The 15,553-nt window shown below is 49.4% G+C and overlaps 1 protein-coding gene across 3 annotated transcripts; it reads right to left on the reverse strand.

Annotated features, from left to right (window-relative positions):
* Positions 1 to 1,842: 1,842 nt before the first annotated feature.
* mapk9 (mitogen-activated protein kinase 9) lies at positions 1,843 to 15,362 on the reverse strand. Of its 3 annotated transcripts, none has more exons than XM_018756493.1 (12): positions 15,171 to 15,362; positions 8,757 to 8,914; positions 8,222 to 8,351; positions 8,062 to 8,120; positions 7,399 to 7,537; positions 7,084 to 7,249; positions 6,074 to 6,145; positions 4,231 to 4,413; positions 3,934 to 4,058; positions 3,675 to 3,738; positions 3,509 to 3,580; positions 1,843 to 3,400 (listed from the first exon to the last, which is right to left on the reverse strand). In XM_018756493.1, the coding sequence occupies exons 2-12, from the start codon at positions 8,870 to 8,872 to the stop codon at positions 3,255 to 3,257; spliced, it is 1,272 nt and encodes a 423-aa protein (XP_018612009.1). In that variant the 5' UTR covers positions 8,873 to 8,914; positions 15,171 to 15,362; the 3' UTR covers positions 1,843 to 3,254. The 3 variants fall into 3 exon arrangements, with proteins under 3 accessions (XP_018612009.1, XP_029113242.1, XP_018612010.1); XM_029257409.1 differs by lacking the exon at positions 15,171 to 15,362 and adding an exon at positions 15,012 to 15,077; XM_018756494.1 differs by having other exon boundaries at positions 3,319 to 3,400; positions 3,495 to 3,580.
* Positions 15,363 to 15,553: the final 191 nt, after the last annotated feature.

Below are 15,553 nucleotides of genomic sequence, written 5' to 3' on the forward strand. Positions count from 1 at the left end.
GTGGGACGACCAAGCACGGTGGACTGTAGAGTGATTAGGTCCTGTAGGTATTGGGGTTGAGACACTGTCTTGTAGATCATAACCAAAGTTTAAAACTACTACAGGCAGCTACAGGAAGTCAATAGTTTATTTAAAGCACAAAAAAATAAGATCCCTTTCATTCCTCTGAATAGCATCTGGGTCACTTACATGGATTAAAACCCATAATACGAAAGGGGTCTGGATGGTGACTCAACTAAGTAAAAAAGTACTTACTATCAGTTCCATCATCTCTGGCTTTGGACACTGAAGGAAAATGTACAAATTATTCTCCAGTGTAGTCAACATATATAAAAATATTGTTTTCGAATTTCGAATGTTGTAACTTTGGTGCAAGTAATTTTCTCCACAGTTATGTATATGAATGACAATTTTGGAAGAAACCTGATGGCAAAAAAAGCGTTAAAAACCACCGCATGTTCTGAATGAGCATTGTATTTTATGATAGGAACATTAATGAAGTCAAACAAACACTGATTCAAAGTTCAGAGGGTGCAAACAGCACAGCAGGAAAGAAAACACAAACGACACACAAGTGAATGGAGCTATACAGAACTGCAGGTCCCTTGATGCACTCACTTCAACACTTAAGGCAAGATGGATGAATTCTGAGGTTGAACGGCCTGGAAAAAAAAATCCCACATCTGTAATCACTTGTGGTTCATGCAGCTGAACCTTAAAGTGTCTGATTCAAAGTCAAAGACACTTGACAACCCTACAGCTCTTGGGTTGCCTCTACAAGGCGCCTTCTTGGAGTCTCTTTCCAGTCCAACGGTTTGAGTTTTTCTTCAGAACACAACGTTTTTAATTTTCCGCCTCCTCTGTCCAGTGTGCCTTTATGGAAAAGCAGACGTTCCAAACAAATTTGCAAGCAGTTTCAGTTACTCGAGAAAACAAAGATGTTAGGTAGGGGGAAGAACTGTACATGACAGTGTCTTTCAAAAGTTGACATTGCACCTTAAAGGCCCGGCTACAAAGAATCAAACTGATAATACACATTACACAGCTGACGACAAGCTTCGACGTTAGAGTCTTTGGACAAACTTGAGTACTAGATCGAGTAAAACATCTGTAAGAGATTCTAGACATAATCCACTACAGCACAACCAGCCATGGCTGGAAGTCTGGACACTTAAGAGAAGACTGATTGTGGACCTGCTGTACACCTCAGATATCCCCGAGAGAGCAAATGAAGCAAAGCCAGGAAAGAAACTCAACTGGAATATTGAGCCCTTTAAAAGTACAGTACAAGAGTGTGATGCTTCACAATGTCTCTGACCATCAAAAAAGTCCAACTGTAAAAGAAACACTAGGGTTAGAGACTCGTGTCTTGCCTTAGTGACGAACACCACTGTGATTTTCTACAAATTAGAGTATGGAGGTTACGCCGACACAGATTTCAAGCACCCCTCCCTTCTGGGTGTGTCTTCTCACTGGTGACATGAATGTATCCTCCTCAGGTAAAACCCAGAGGAAATATACATTCGTAGGTTAACTCAAGACAGTCAAATGAAATTCTGATCTTCGAAAGTCTTCTTTTGTAAAACAAAGGACATCTGCAACATTTCCCCAATAGAAAGCAATAAAGTGAATTTCTATTGCACGCTTTACTTTGCCAGCACAAAATTTAAAATAATTTCCCTAATGTATTTTATAGTGGAATCAAAACAAGCTATGTCATCTATGACATATACATTATCAATGTCATATTTGACTTTTTCCCCCCACAAAGACTGAAGCATGTTTTTAAATGGTAACTTATGGTGATGCTATTTTTTTTTAAACAACATACTGACAGTACTTCAGGGACTAGATAGACAGATATTAATCATTTTACATAAACATATTTTATATAGAATAAACAAATGGATATGTATGTATATGGATATGTAAGAGGTATGAAGTCCATGCCTCTTAATATTCAAGAGCATCAAATCCAGAATTATAATAACTGTACAAATGTGTGTAAACATGTGCACCAAAATTACCCCAATAATTTTCTCACGAATCCTATTACTTCTATAACTGGTATTGCCGTAACCCTATGCATGCTTAAATGGGGTATAACTTATGCGACTACAGATTTTTTTCATTGCCTTACTGTTATGAATTGACAGTTCAACTTTCATATCTGAAAGTTCAAAATGTCCCGAATAAAATGGGTTGGAAACTTTACCAGGTGATGCAACGAGTTTTCCAATTTATGTATCCTGTGGGTAGAGTTACAAACTCGAGATGCTGTAGGCACTCTAGTGAGCCGTCATTTTGTCACTGTAACATCACTTTGAAAGAAATAATTCTATATTTACCTACAGGCCAGAGGTTTTGTTTCTGATTTGACTGGCTCATCTCCAACTGAATCACTTCCAACAGAATAACAGAGAAAAAAAACAGGTAATAACATAGTAATAGAGTATTATGTTATATTAAGGTAATAATACTGGAGTGGAGGCCTCCGAGACTTAGCAGAAGTCAGTTCCTGTTTCAGTACTACGCGTCACTGTGTTTCTTGCTGGTTTGGCTACATCAGGAAGAAACCTTTGAATGAGTAACTGAAAGCTAAGGCTTCATGTGAGTGATCTTTAAGAGTAAGCTAGTATACAACTGGATGCCGCTGGTCTCACACTCACTGCTATTTTCCGAAGTTACTCGAGGGGTCGAAAAAGCCCAGCATAGTCACTGCCACAAGCAAACAGCCTGAGGAATCTGGCACAGATGGGCTTACATCCAAAAACCATCAGGGCAGCACTGCTTTAGAGTGAGCCGAGCGGCCAGGCTCCCCATCGCCCAGCACGCGTAACAGCTCCTCCTCTCTGCTGAAGAAGCTCAGTTTAACAAGTTCACTGTGTAACACCAGCCGAAGATCGAATAAAAAGCACAGAAGACCAATTTTTTTTAATTTTTTTTTGCCTGCTGCGATACTGAATTTGACTAGATTAGCTCCGTTCAAATACTCAGCTGAATGGAGTGCGACCGCTTGTCCGACCTCACCTGCACACGAATCACGGGAAATGGAACGCGGCCATAACGTGTAGTGCAGAGACTAGCGGTACCAGCACACAGTACAAGTCATCCACGCCAGCGCTTAGTTAACAGAAAGACCACCACCGGGGGTGTGGAGATGGCACAGTCCTCAAGAGGCGAGCAAAACGGCATGGAAGAGAGAAGGGCAGTAAGATGTGGGCGAGAGAGAGAGCGAGTCTGAACGGGTGAGCTCATTGGCAGTCCTCTATTGCCCCCGTGAGGGCATCGACGCTGCTGCTGTCTGTATCGGAGGCCAGCGTCTGCTCCGTGGACATTGACGAGAAGTCGTTGATGGAGGATGACTGCGAGATTGTGGCACTACAGTTCACAGCTCCATCTGTAGGGGGCAGCACAGAGACCATTCGCAGTCTAGAAAGGTAAAACAAGGAAAAGCAAGGAAGAGCTCATAGAGCGACTGGCTCCGCACTCACAAGTCAGCACTGACCGAAACACTCTTCCTTCACCACTCCGTTTTTGTTCCTCTCCTCCCAGTCCATCACTTCTTCATAAATGAGTTCTGATGTGGAAAGACAGGTTTGATTTTCAGTCATATTTCGTTACTTTTTAAAATGTCAAACAAATGGGTGTGTAAAGTTGTGTAACAGAAGTACCTTTCCACTGTTCAATTGTGTGCTCCCTCTCCTCCAGCTGTTTGTCTGGGATCTGCGGTGGGGGCTATAATGAAGTGAAATTACAGGAGAAAAATCAAGCACGAGTTACAGTTTTCCTACCCTACCTCACGGAGGTGCCGTTTAGATGATGCAGTGATTCGATGAAAGGGTCTGTGACTTTGTCAAAGCCTCCTCGAGCCACTTTACGGTACCCCATGGGAAACTTCTTCGAGGCGTGACAGCGGGGCTGCCCACTCACCGCATCGGCCTCCGCAGGGTCGTACCACACATGGATGTAGGGGTGGTTCAGTGCCTCCTGCACCGAGATCCGGCACTCCGGGTCGATCACGAGCATCTTGGACAGCAGGTCCCGAGCTTGACTAGCTGCAGGGTGAGACGTGAGTCAGCATCAGCATCATCGCACTGCGGTTACTCGGCAACAGGGGACAAGCCAGTGGAAACAGCACGTTCGTTCTCAAGCAGTGCAACGGTTTCCAAGCAGCCCAGCTCGAACGTAACCGAAACGGCGAAGCGGAGAATGGGGACGCGGTCTCACTTTTGAGCTTGTCGTGCTCCGAGTCGGACGGGAACGCCCAGTCGGGGAAAAGGTCCGTAAAGCTGACACCGGGGTACTGCGGCTTGTTCATCACATAATTCCTCACTGTCTCCATGAGGCGGCTCATGAACTCTAGCGATGGAGTTCCCAGCACCTCGATCACCTTGTTCCACTGGTCGATGTCTGATGATGGCGCTGTTAGGGAAAACGGTCGGGCAGCTTTCGCATGTTCCCAGGACACAGTCTGTACGTACACACACACACACACACACACACACACACACACACACACACACACACTTCGTGGATGTGTACACCAGCACTGCTCACACTGATAACAGCAGAATGCAGGACTTAGAAGAAAACACACATATGCGTAATGTCAAACATTTATAACACAGTTTTCTTTGACATTTCCATGAAAATTAAATGTAAATTACACATGGTTACAAAGCTGCAACTGGAAGCAAAAATGGCCAATGCATGCCTATTATGCATATTCAGAAAACTGATACTGACAGCAAACATCTTGACAGTTTATCTGTGTAAAACATATATAATACAAGAACAATAATAATAGCGCTGCATCCACTGAAGCACAGAGACACAAACACGCCAAGGGAACGGCACGCTCCCCGACACATTTCCAACAACCAAATAAAACGTGCGCTTTAATTTAAGGAGCAAAACACAACAAAGTTTAGCTGCATCGCAAGACAAAACAAAGAGAACAGAAAGAGCTGCACAGCCTCCATCCCTGCCCCAAAAAAAGTAATTGCTCCAAAACATGCAGAAGTTGGGAATGGGGGTTGGGGGGGGGGGGGACACACCGCCAATATAAATGTAAATCATCTGGCGGCTGGGGAAGATCAGACAGGACCCTGTACGAACGAAGCCATTAAAATTCTGACAAACTTGCCAGGAAATAAATAAATAAATCTCCACGCTGAACACACTCTGCTCCTTATGACCTCGTAAATGAAAAGTGGTACAGCGAAAAAAAAAGGCACAAATTAAGCAGCAACAACGTGCCCTATTTTACAAGGTAACACCCTAACTATCCTAACTATTAAGAAAAGGCACGGAGGAAAAACCCCCCAACGAGCTAAATTTAACAAGCTGCCGCACTTAGTGGTACGTGCGCGTATGTGAGAACCGCGAGACGGGCTACGCGTCCAACGGAGCTCTGAATCTATCTGCCGTCATTAACCTATTTTTTCAGGCTCTTTGAAAGCAGCACCCGTTTTCCAACGGCTCGACACAGGAGCAGTCAGGACGTGTCGTTTACGTACGAAACAAGCGCCGGTTTCGTTGGGTGCGAGCCTCATTTCCGTTTAATGAGCGTTCGCGTCGACTCGGAGAGGGAACCCTCATACCTTGTACGGTTTGCATCGGGAAACACGCACACACGCTGCTCGCTGAGGGCGGCCCGTGTTGCATCGTTCGCCGAGGAACAATAACATTAACGGAAAACACTCGGCGTACTCTCATGTGTTCTCCACTTCCCGCGACGCAGCCGCTCCTTGGCCGAGCAAACCTTTTGGCAGCCGACGTGCTTCGCTGACATTTCACGCTCTTCGTTTTCCCCAGCGGGCAACGGGACCCAGAGACGTTTCCAATTTCTCATCTTACACGCACACGAGCACGGAGACACGGGCTTCCCCTACAGGAAAAGATGTAAATCAAGTTACTCGAGAGCAAGGTGTGCTCCTGCAACAATACCCGAGGTGGCGCACGAGGGACGACGAACAAACGAACCGAAAAACAGCGTGCTCTATCCCAGGCTGTGCAACAGCAGGAAACCGACGGCGTGACAAACACGACGAGCTCCACGGAAGGATACGATCGGTGCCCTGGAAGATGACGCTGCCCTTGACCATCTCTCCCATGATGCACCCCACAGACCAGATGTCCACTGAGAAGAAACAGAAAGGATGGGTAATTAGTGCACACAGACACAGGCATAGAGAGAGGATGCTTCTCCTCGCTGTGTGCATGAGAAAAACAGAACCGTTTTGAATAATAGAGTATGACAAAATACAGAGCAGTTCATACGCCGAGACACGAGTCAAAGCCTTGTTCGGACACCTCCCGTTAAAAAGCTAGAAAATAGCAAGGCGGAAAAAGAATCAACTTTTTTTTCTGATCAGATTGGGTTTGGGAAAAAAGGGGTGGGGCTTGGAAACAAGACAGTCAAAGTAGCCTGTGATTAATCACTGTCCCACCCACAACCCCCCCTGTGGTCCCACCCACAACCTGGACCACTCTGGGTGTCTTGGGAACCTCCTGCTTGTTTTGAAGAGAGGAGCTCCGTCAAAAGCCACAATACCTTCATTCTCTCCCCAATGCATTCCTTAGGTATTCATCACAGAATTACAAAATTAGACCAAATGATGTAATCCATGGGCAGCGGCAGACAGATATTTCAAATATTAACCACAGATGTTTCTTGTAAAAACCGCTCAAAATCAGTCGAAGCAAAAAGCGCCTCAACGCTGTTCATACATTCCTCACTCTAAAATGAACTGACAAGAAAACGAGGATCACGAAACGTGACACGTTGTCAAGATGCACACAGAGCCCGTGTGATGGATACAATCCTTTCACATGGCTGAAAAGATCATTAGTCATAATGCAGACAACCGAGCAAGAATCCACTAATGAGGACCATTTTTAAACGGATAGGAGGCTAGTCATTCTATAACCATACCTGAACATCTATACTTCCTTCACCCAGTCTTAAGGAATCGATGATGCATCTTGCCATAGGATGTGGCAATATATAAAAACACAAGAAGATGTTAATGGCCTTGTGAAAAGGGGTGGTGGAGTGGGTATAATACTCCATCTCACCGTTTTCCTTGTACTTCATGCCCAGGATAACCTCAGGCGCCCTGTAGTATCGCGTCACCACGTAGGGGGTCATCATGAAGTTGGTGCAGGCTGTCCTGGCCAGCCCGAAGTCCAAGATCTTTAACGTGCAGTCAGACTTCACCACGATGTTGCTGGGCTTCAGGTCCTGGGACGGGAGGGTACGTGATGACGAGGCACGTCGGTGTGATGCGAGAATCATCGAGCCATCGGCCAGCTCATTTAAGATGTGCCTTTTTTTCTGACACACCATCAATTAAATACTTAGGGACCCATTTAGTCTTGTAGAACGTTCACCCTGTGAATGATGCCGGCCGAGTGCAGGTGCCGAATCCCGCACAAGATCTGGTAGAGCAGGTAGGACATCCTCTCGTGGTCCAGGTCCATGTGGATCACTTGGCATAAGTTGGCATCCATCAACTCCATCACCAGGTACCTGGGAACGCAGGAGGAAAAAGTCCAACCAACGCAGCTCAGGCCTTGCATGACGCAGCCCTTCGACCAACCAACGAAAGCCATTAAACTAAACAAGCCGCCACACTGTGCGGGTCCCACCCGTACTTCACTGAAGTTCTAATACAGATTGAGGGGACTGGCATATAAACCAAGAACGATCTGATACAATCTGAAGCAACTCGGATGAACTGGGCTCTGCAGAAAGCATGATAAATTATGAGATGCTACAGAACCGTAGCTCTGCATGAGAAATAATGGAGACGATCCAATTTCCCTGCCGGTTTTATCAAAGATTTATACGCAAATAAGGGCTGAGATACCAATCCAAGTGATTGCAAAGCTACAACACAGCTGAACTGAGACACAAGAACCCTGGAACAAGTTCTAAAAACCGCTCGAGCTGAAAACTCCCAGATGGGTGGAACCGCTCTGAGCTCGCCAATAACGGGAAACCACAGACCGCCATGCCGTGTGGGAGCACGGTTCACTAATGGGTCCACTTACAAGTCCTGAAACTCCTCCAGTGACTTCTGGGGCGTGAAGACATTGAGGAGCCTGATGATCTGAGAAGAGAGAATGCATAGCAGGCATCAGAGTGCCGTAATGATGATGGCGAAAGCCGCCAGAGGCGGGAGGAGGGGCGCGCGCTGCGAGAAGGTCGTACATTTTTGTGGTTGACGCACTTGAGCAGCACGAGTTCTCTGTAAGCCCGCTTGGCATGGGTCTGGTTTTGGAAGGGCCGGCTGAGCTTCTTCACCGCCACCGGAATGCCCAGAACTGTGTCCAGAGCAGAGCTGAAAGAGAGAAAAAGTCTCAGTGATTTCTATTCATCATCCGTGTTCATCAGCATCGCATTTCCGGTAAGAGGACATTTACATTACAGCAGACCAGGAGACCCCGAGCCGATAAAAAGATCTTTACAAAACAGCCCAGCAGGTACCGTGAAACACCAAGTACCGCGGTGGTTACCATGAATTTACAGGGATTTGTAACAGTGCACCTGTGAGCTGAAGTTCCAGGAGGGGACCTATGTAGTACCCTTGAGGAAAGTTACTGGGACAACTGAGATCCAGACGTACAGATTTGAGTGCTTTCAATTTTATATGTATTCGTATTCTTTATGAACAAACAGAACTTGTACTCCTTTTGTACGGTAGTGCCAAGGGGGGTTAAGGCCCGATCCGGGGACCCTCTCTCACCAGACTATGCCCTGGGCTCCGGAGCCGATGGCACGGAGTTGCTGGTAGCGGCGCAGCACGGTGAAGGTGGAGTCGCCCACCTGCACGCTGTAGAACTGCCCCTCCCCCTCGTTCATCGCACCTCCTCTGACGGAAGAGCCACGGAGTTCAGATGAGACCTGCAAGAGAGAGACGCGCAGAGGTTCAGCCCGTACAACCCGTCCTGCTCAATCAGCGCTGGGCCTGGAGGATTCTGGGTAAGGACAGGTAACAGTGGTCCTACTGCTGAACTATCAGCCTACAGTAAGAGACCTGAAACCTAAGTGGACTGTGTCTGATAAATGATAGTCCTTAAAAGAAAAAAAATCCCCAAAACCACAAGTGCACGTGCCATTTTCTCCAAATAAAATTAAAAAAAGAAATGACGTCTGACACCCTAAATAAAGATAATCATGTTTTGGTAACTTAGAGAAAGAAGTTTTTTTTTTTTCCCCCTCCCTGAACTCAAGTTCACCTTCAGCACCGCTAAAGCAAGCTGGCATATGCGCCGTCTTCGGTGCCAGAGCCCAACTGCCCTGTTTTGCGCACCTGTGACGTTCCCGGTTTAATTTCATTTATTTTCCGCGAAGCTGCGGAATGACGAGACGACACGCGCGAGAAGGTCAAACCTCTTCGAGGCAGGCACGGCGTACATGAGAACAGACGAGTACTTTCGGTAACGGTTGGAGAGCTCCATCACCCCAGCGGGTCGCGAACCTGTCCCGCGGGTCTCTCTCTCTCTAATCCAAGCAAAGCGGAGCCAGGCTCTGCGGGTTCGAGGAGCACATTCTGACAATCAATTATTCCCCCGCTGGTCCCAGGCTGGCCTGGAGGGACAGAAAGAGCTGCACGATCTTTCTCCAGTCCCAAACCACCATCGACCCCCAATGTTCTGCTAGATAAGTGGCAGGGCTGAGGAAGCCAGACGAAACGCATACATAAACACACACGGACAAATAAGCACAAGCAAACGCACCCATACAATCGATGGCATGTTATCAGTCTAAACCGCTAACACCCTACGAAAATGGTTTTGAAGCTGGAGCATCTGACCCCCTAATGGTGCAGGATCACCGTGCAGAGGATCCCCCAGGGCTCCTGGAGCCCATCTAAACAGTAAGGTCAGGGTTTGAAAACCGCCGCTGTCGGCTAAGCGTCACACGCATACTGACACGTTCCATCACCAGCTCCCATCGCTACAATCGCTGTCAATGTGATGCAGCCTCCCAACACCCTCCCAGGCCACCTGGGGGATCCATGACGCTCAGGCTACTGCTGGAAGCACTCGAACCAGTGTGCGGAGGGAAAGGGCGTCTCGGTGGTTCAAAAAGTCGGCAGCGCATGAAGACGATTTTAAAATTCCGAGCTTCCAGGTCCGCTCTTCATCTTGCATCTTAAGGATATATACAGTCACCCGGGGGGGGAGACAATGAAGCAGCACCAGTATAATGACAAATGTTTAAAACAAACGGGAGCGCTGACACACAGCTGGCAAGAGTCATGCGTCCAGGTCACAGTGAAACACGCAGACAACCAGGCCAGAGAGTGGAGTCCTGTTATGACGACTCCACGGCTTTGGAGAACCACGAATCCTGTAGATTGAGGCTCTCAATTTGGGACAAATGAAACTCTCCTCATGGAAGCATCACCAAGGACAGTCCCAGGAGAAGATGTTCAGTGCCTGTTCCGCAAAGGGCTGCAGCTGAAAATGAGGACTTGATCATCTGCCAGAATAAACTTCAACCTTCTTCCCATGTTCACCGATTGGTTGTCTAATCCAGGGTCATGGTAGTCCAAACCCTATCCTGGAAGCACATGACGTGAGGCAGGGTACACGCTGGACAGGACACCATTCCATCGTAGGCCAATCTTTTTCTTACACACATACACAAACACACACAAGGTTAAATTTAGAGTCCAGTTCTCCAGAAACACATTTTCGGTCTGTGGGAGGAAACCAGAGCACCAGAAAGAAACCCACAGGGGGAGATCAAGCACACTCCACACAGACGAAGCTGAACCCATGTCCAAATCCACAGCGCAGGAGCTGCAAGGCACCAGCACTACCCGCTGCTCCACTGTGCCGTCCCCCAAACCGGGGGCTTTGGTTACAAAATACAGCAAACTTTACAGTAATAAAGAGGGGTGTTTTTAAACAGTTCTCCCGAGACGGTGGTTTACGGCAAGACCACGGGCAGCCTGAAGCATGGTACTCAGAGAACAGGCCATCAGGAGGCAGCAGGTTCGAGTCCTGCGGAGTAAAACAACATATCAGGATCGGTGGCATGAAGACGAACGCTGATGCCATTCCAACAGCAGGGAGGGGCTTTAAATAGAAAGGACCTGCGGTGGCACTGAGTGTTGAGTACGGAGGGAGAGGAGCGCAGCGAGTGATGTGATGGAGGTGACTAACTCCAGCAAAGGTTGGGGGGGGGGGGGTGCTGCTCCACTACACACACGTCTCAGAACCCACCCATCTGCCCCGGAAGCCCGTCTGCCTCCGATTCCACCACATTAAGGGTCTCTGCCCAGTGGTCGTCTGTCTCCTCGGCGCCTCTCCTCCCTCGAACCCTCTTTTGTCATCGCTTACTCATCAGGTTTTACTCCTCTCTCTCTCTCTCTCTCTCTCTCTCTCTCTATATCCTTCCTTTAGTCCCTTATGTCCCCCCTGAAATGCGCGCAAACACACACGCGCACACATGCCGTTTCTCATTTTCAAGCAAGCTTCATGACTTATGCAAATCAACACGAGGCCAGTTAATCTGAGAAAGGGGGCGGGGACAAACCACATCCGTCCTTCGCAGCGCCCAGTGGCTCTCGTTTTCTCTTTGGCCAACTGTTAACAACGAGTGTGAACGCGCTCGGCCGACGGCGCCCTTTTCGCGCGCCAGGTTGGGCATCGGAGCGCCTCGGTTCGAGGCTGCGAGAGTCCCACCGAGCGCATAGCGGCCACGTTCGCTGCGGAACGGTCGCCTCTTCGGAAGGAATCAGAAAAAGCCCAACTTGCTCCCGACTCCATCCTCATCGCGAAATAACCCAACGGCCGTAAAGCGACACAAGACAAACTCGCGTGCGAAGAAATCGAAGCCGAAGAAAGCAGCCGCGGCTCAAACGGGCGATCCTGAACTCACGAAAGACAGAGACTTGTGCCACAGATCAGCCTGACACCGTGATCCGGGTACGAATAGCGACAGGCCCATTAACGGCGGTCCAGATGACGACGACGGGTTTCCTTCAGGTGCTCTGGTTTCCTCCCACAGTTCAAAGACACATGTTTCAGTTGACCTGGTAACTCTAAACTGCCCAGAGTATGCATGTGTGAGAGATTGCCCTGTGATAGACTGGTGTCCCACCCAGGATGTATCATCCCTGCCTCACACCCTATGCCTCTGCTACAGGATTGGAGCACTGCAGCCTGCACTGAACAAGTGGTTATGGACAAAAGCTGGACCGATGGACATTTCCAATAATCCAGGGTAACGATAACGGGTGTCCCCCTGAGGACAGCGATTCCAAAGAGGTTTCTGTGTCCCCAGGGGTGAGGTCTGTCAGGGAGCGACAATGTCACGAAGCCCCAGTTTTAGCGCGGCACTGATGTGGAAAAACGCTCCGTGGCTGAAGGGACCGTTCCGGCGCTAAATCGAATAAAGGCCGGACTTATTGGAAACGGGAGCAGCGGGCCCCTCGCACCCCTCCGCATTGGCTCTGCCGCCGTGGTCTGAGAGCACGAGGCTCCTCCTCACTTTCGACCGCCGAGGCCGGGAACCGCCACTCTCTGTGTCCCCGAAGCGCTCCCCATGTGGCAGGCGCGCGCGCACGCACGCACGCGCACACACACACACACACACACACACACACACACACACCAGCTGAATGGAAAAGCGCTTTGTCACTGTGGTTCTGCGAGTGACAAGTCAAATACACATCTTTAGTGGGGTGAAAAACCACTTATGAAAATAAGCAACAAATATGATAGATCAACTAGGTCCAGACTGCTAACAAAGTGCTCAGAAAGGTCCACAAATGTAGTGTCCTTTGGATGGATGGATCGATGGATGGATAGGAGAATTAGGATAATCAGCTCTACAATTTACCATTTACACAGCAGGGTATTCTTACTGTAGCAAAACAGGGTAAGTACCACGGCCAAGCGTACTGCAGCAGACGCGGGATTAAAACCGGGAACCTTCGCATTACGTGGATACGGCTCTAACCTTTACACCCCCTGCCGGCTCTATTCATTCAAACATGCTTTGTGGCATTCGGGTTCACAGACCCTGCATCAGGGTGCTATGGAATGCCAGCTCAGGGAATTCTGGGTAATCCAGGACTGCACAGCGGCGGGAATTGGAGCATCACACAGCAACAAGTGTGACCTCTTCCATAACCGTACAGCAGAGCAGAAAACAGCACTGTGTGTGTGTGTGTGTGTGTGTGTGTGTGTGTGTGTGTGTGTGTGTGTGTGTGGATGCCCAAGCAGCTCGCTTTAGTGGCCTGTCCCTCCACACACAGGCACCATCAGAGACTTTTAATGCTGACAGCTGTCAAAAGCACAAACTGAGCTCAACATTAAGGTGACAAACGCGGTAAGAGCAGGAACGAGTTCCAAAATTATTAGAAACGTAGCAGAATTACCGGACAACACACTGCTGCATAAGAACTGCTAGCTGGCACAGCGTGCAACGTAAATCGCGACATTCCTCAGTGTTTTAACTTCTAAAATGAAATTCCAGCGTTTCCTTACATTACGTTAATACCTAGTTTTGTTTCCTTTTTAAAGCGGAACAGGAGCAGCGGGAAGTGCCTTTGTTAGCGGCGTTTCCTTACCGTCGGAAGGTCGCCGCTTTAAATCCCACTCCGGACAGCGAACCGATACAGTAAGAACTCCCCGCTCTATAATTGGGTGAATCACTGTACAGTTCATCTAACTTCACTGCAAATCAGTTTGGGGGGGGGGGGTAACCGAAACGGAGATCAATAATCACAAGTTCACGTTTCAGTCCTGCGGCACGCTGATCCATACACCTCTCTTGGACGCGACCAACAACCCCACGTAACCTCTGTGCCAACTGGAGACGCTCTCAGGCACACCCGTTATTTCGCTAGTTGCCATCATATGAACTCGTAAGTCGTGTAAATACTGTGACACCCCCACCCCCACCCCACAGGCACACAAATACTGTATCAGTAATAAGTACAATTAATCATTAATAAGTAATGGGCGGCACCGTGGCACGGCAAGTAGCGCCGCTGTCTCACAGCATCTAGGTGAGGACATGGGTTCGATCCCCGCTCGGTCTGTGTGGAGTTTGCATGTTCTCCCCTGTGTCTGCGTGGGTTGCCTGTGGGTGCTCTGGTTTCCTCCCACAGTCCAAAGACATGCTGTTCAGGTTCCCCCATAGCCTGTGAGTGACAAAGAGAGAGTGTGTTCCGCTTATGTATGGATGAGTGACCCAGTGTAAGTAGTGTATCTAGCAGTGTAAGTCACCACGGTGAATAAGGTGTGTGGGATCATAATACTATAATAGAGTTCACTAAAAGTCGCTTTTGGAGAAAAGCAGCTGCTAAATAAAGAAATGTAAGTACAAAAACTATGAAGGGCACAGGATTACCGAACCGAAAGGTTGTTGGTTCGAATCCACCCCTACCACGAAGGAGTACAGTAGAAGTACCCAGATGTGCAGTAAACAGAAGTCGCACGGGACACAATGAAGACGAGGCGGGTGACGGTGAAAAGCGCGCCGCGCGCTCACAGGTGGCCCCGTGTGGGCGGCGCTGCTGCGCGTGAGGAGTGACACCGACACCCGACCCCGGCGTGAGGTGGACGGTGTCGCTGCGAACCGGCGGCGCTGTGTCACTTCAAGCTCCTGCATGCGGCCGGAAGATCGGCGATCTGCTCGCGGAGCCCAGATAGAAGAAGACAAATGAACCGACAGCAGCAGCGACACCGCCGCGCCGCGCCGTCCCGACCGGTCCGGGAGTCTTAGCCACGTTACGTTTCTTCTGAAACGCCGCGCGAACCGGCCGCGCTGCCACCCACCCACCGCCAGACCAGTAGTACTTCGAGCCGCGACGCGACGTGCTGCGGCCTCTCCCACCACCAGCACTAGTCTAGTCTGTCGGCTGTGCCCGTCCGGCCCGGTCAGTCAGTGCCGCTGCAGCACGGCCGCGGCGCGCGAAGGCCGGGAAGCTCGCCTTCCTGGTTGGGAACGAACGGGCGCGTGCAGCGAACCCTACCCGAGACACCGTGCTTTCCACGGCGGCGGCGGCAGCAGCAGCAGCAGCAGCAGCAGCAGGGATTCACACTGCGCGCTCTCCCGCTTCCTGCCCCCCTCCCCCAGGTCCCCGCGGCTCCGCTACGACGCGGTACGAGGGACTCCGTCCCGTTGCACTCACCGACTCCCTGCAGCTCGAGCCCGCGCGCTCCCGCTCTGCCACAGACACAGTCCAGGACTGCCGTCAGCAGCGCGGGAAGGCGGGGCGGAGCGGATCCGGAGCCACTAGGGGCGGGATGAAATCAGGATGGGGCGTGGCTGGTGTGGTGGAGCGCTTCAGTTTGGCAGGAAGCTGCAATGGCAGATTTTTTGGCAGGCGGCCTGTTTTTGGCAGGAAGCTGCAGTGACGTCACCACTAAGCGGAAGCTGTTTGAAGTGGATCTTTGAAAATTGGGAAGTTTTTTTTGTATCTGTGTTGCCACTTCAGGTTGTGCATTGAAAATGTTGGTGCTTTGGACCAAGCGCGCTGACTGGCTAACCGACTCAAAGTTGACAATCATTTGC

The sequence above is a fragment of the Scleropages formosus genome, chromosome 13 (genome assembly GCF_900964775.1).
Source record: "Scleropages formosus chromosome 13, fSclFor1.1, whole genome shotgun sequence".
NCBI lineage: Eukaryota > Metazoa > Chordata > Actinopteri > Osteoglossiformes > Osteoglossidae > Scleropages > Scleropages formosus.

Excerpts from the sequence above, each read along its gene's own strand:
- mapk9 (XM_018756493.1), bottom strand. The coding sequence starts at position 8,872 with ATGAACGAGGGGGAGGGGCAGTTCTACAGCGTGCAGGTGGGCGACTCC. Across the intron at positions 8,121-8,221 it reads AGTGCGTCAACCACAAAAAT|ATCATCAGGCTCCTCAATGT; the intron begins GTACGACCTTCT and ends CTCTCTTCTCAG. Across the intron at positions 4,059-4,230 it reads GGAGCACGACAAGCTCAAAA|CTAGTCAAGCTCGGGACCTG; the intron begins GTGAGACCGCGT and ends CTCACCCTGCAG.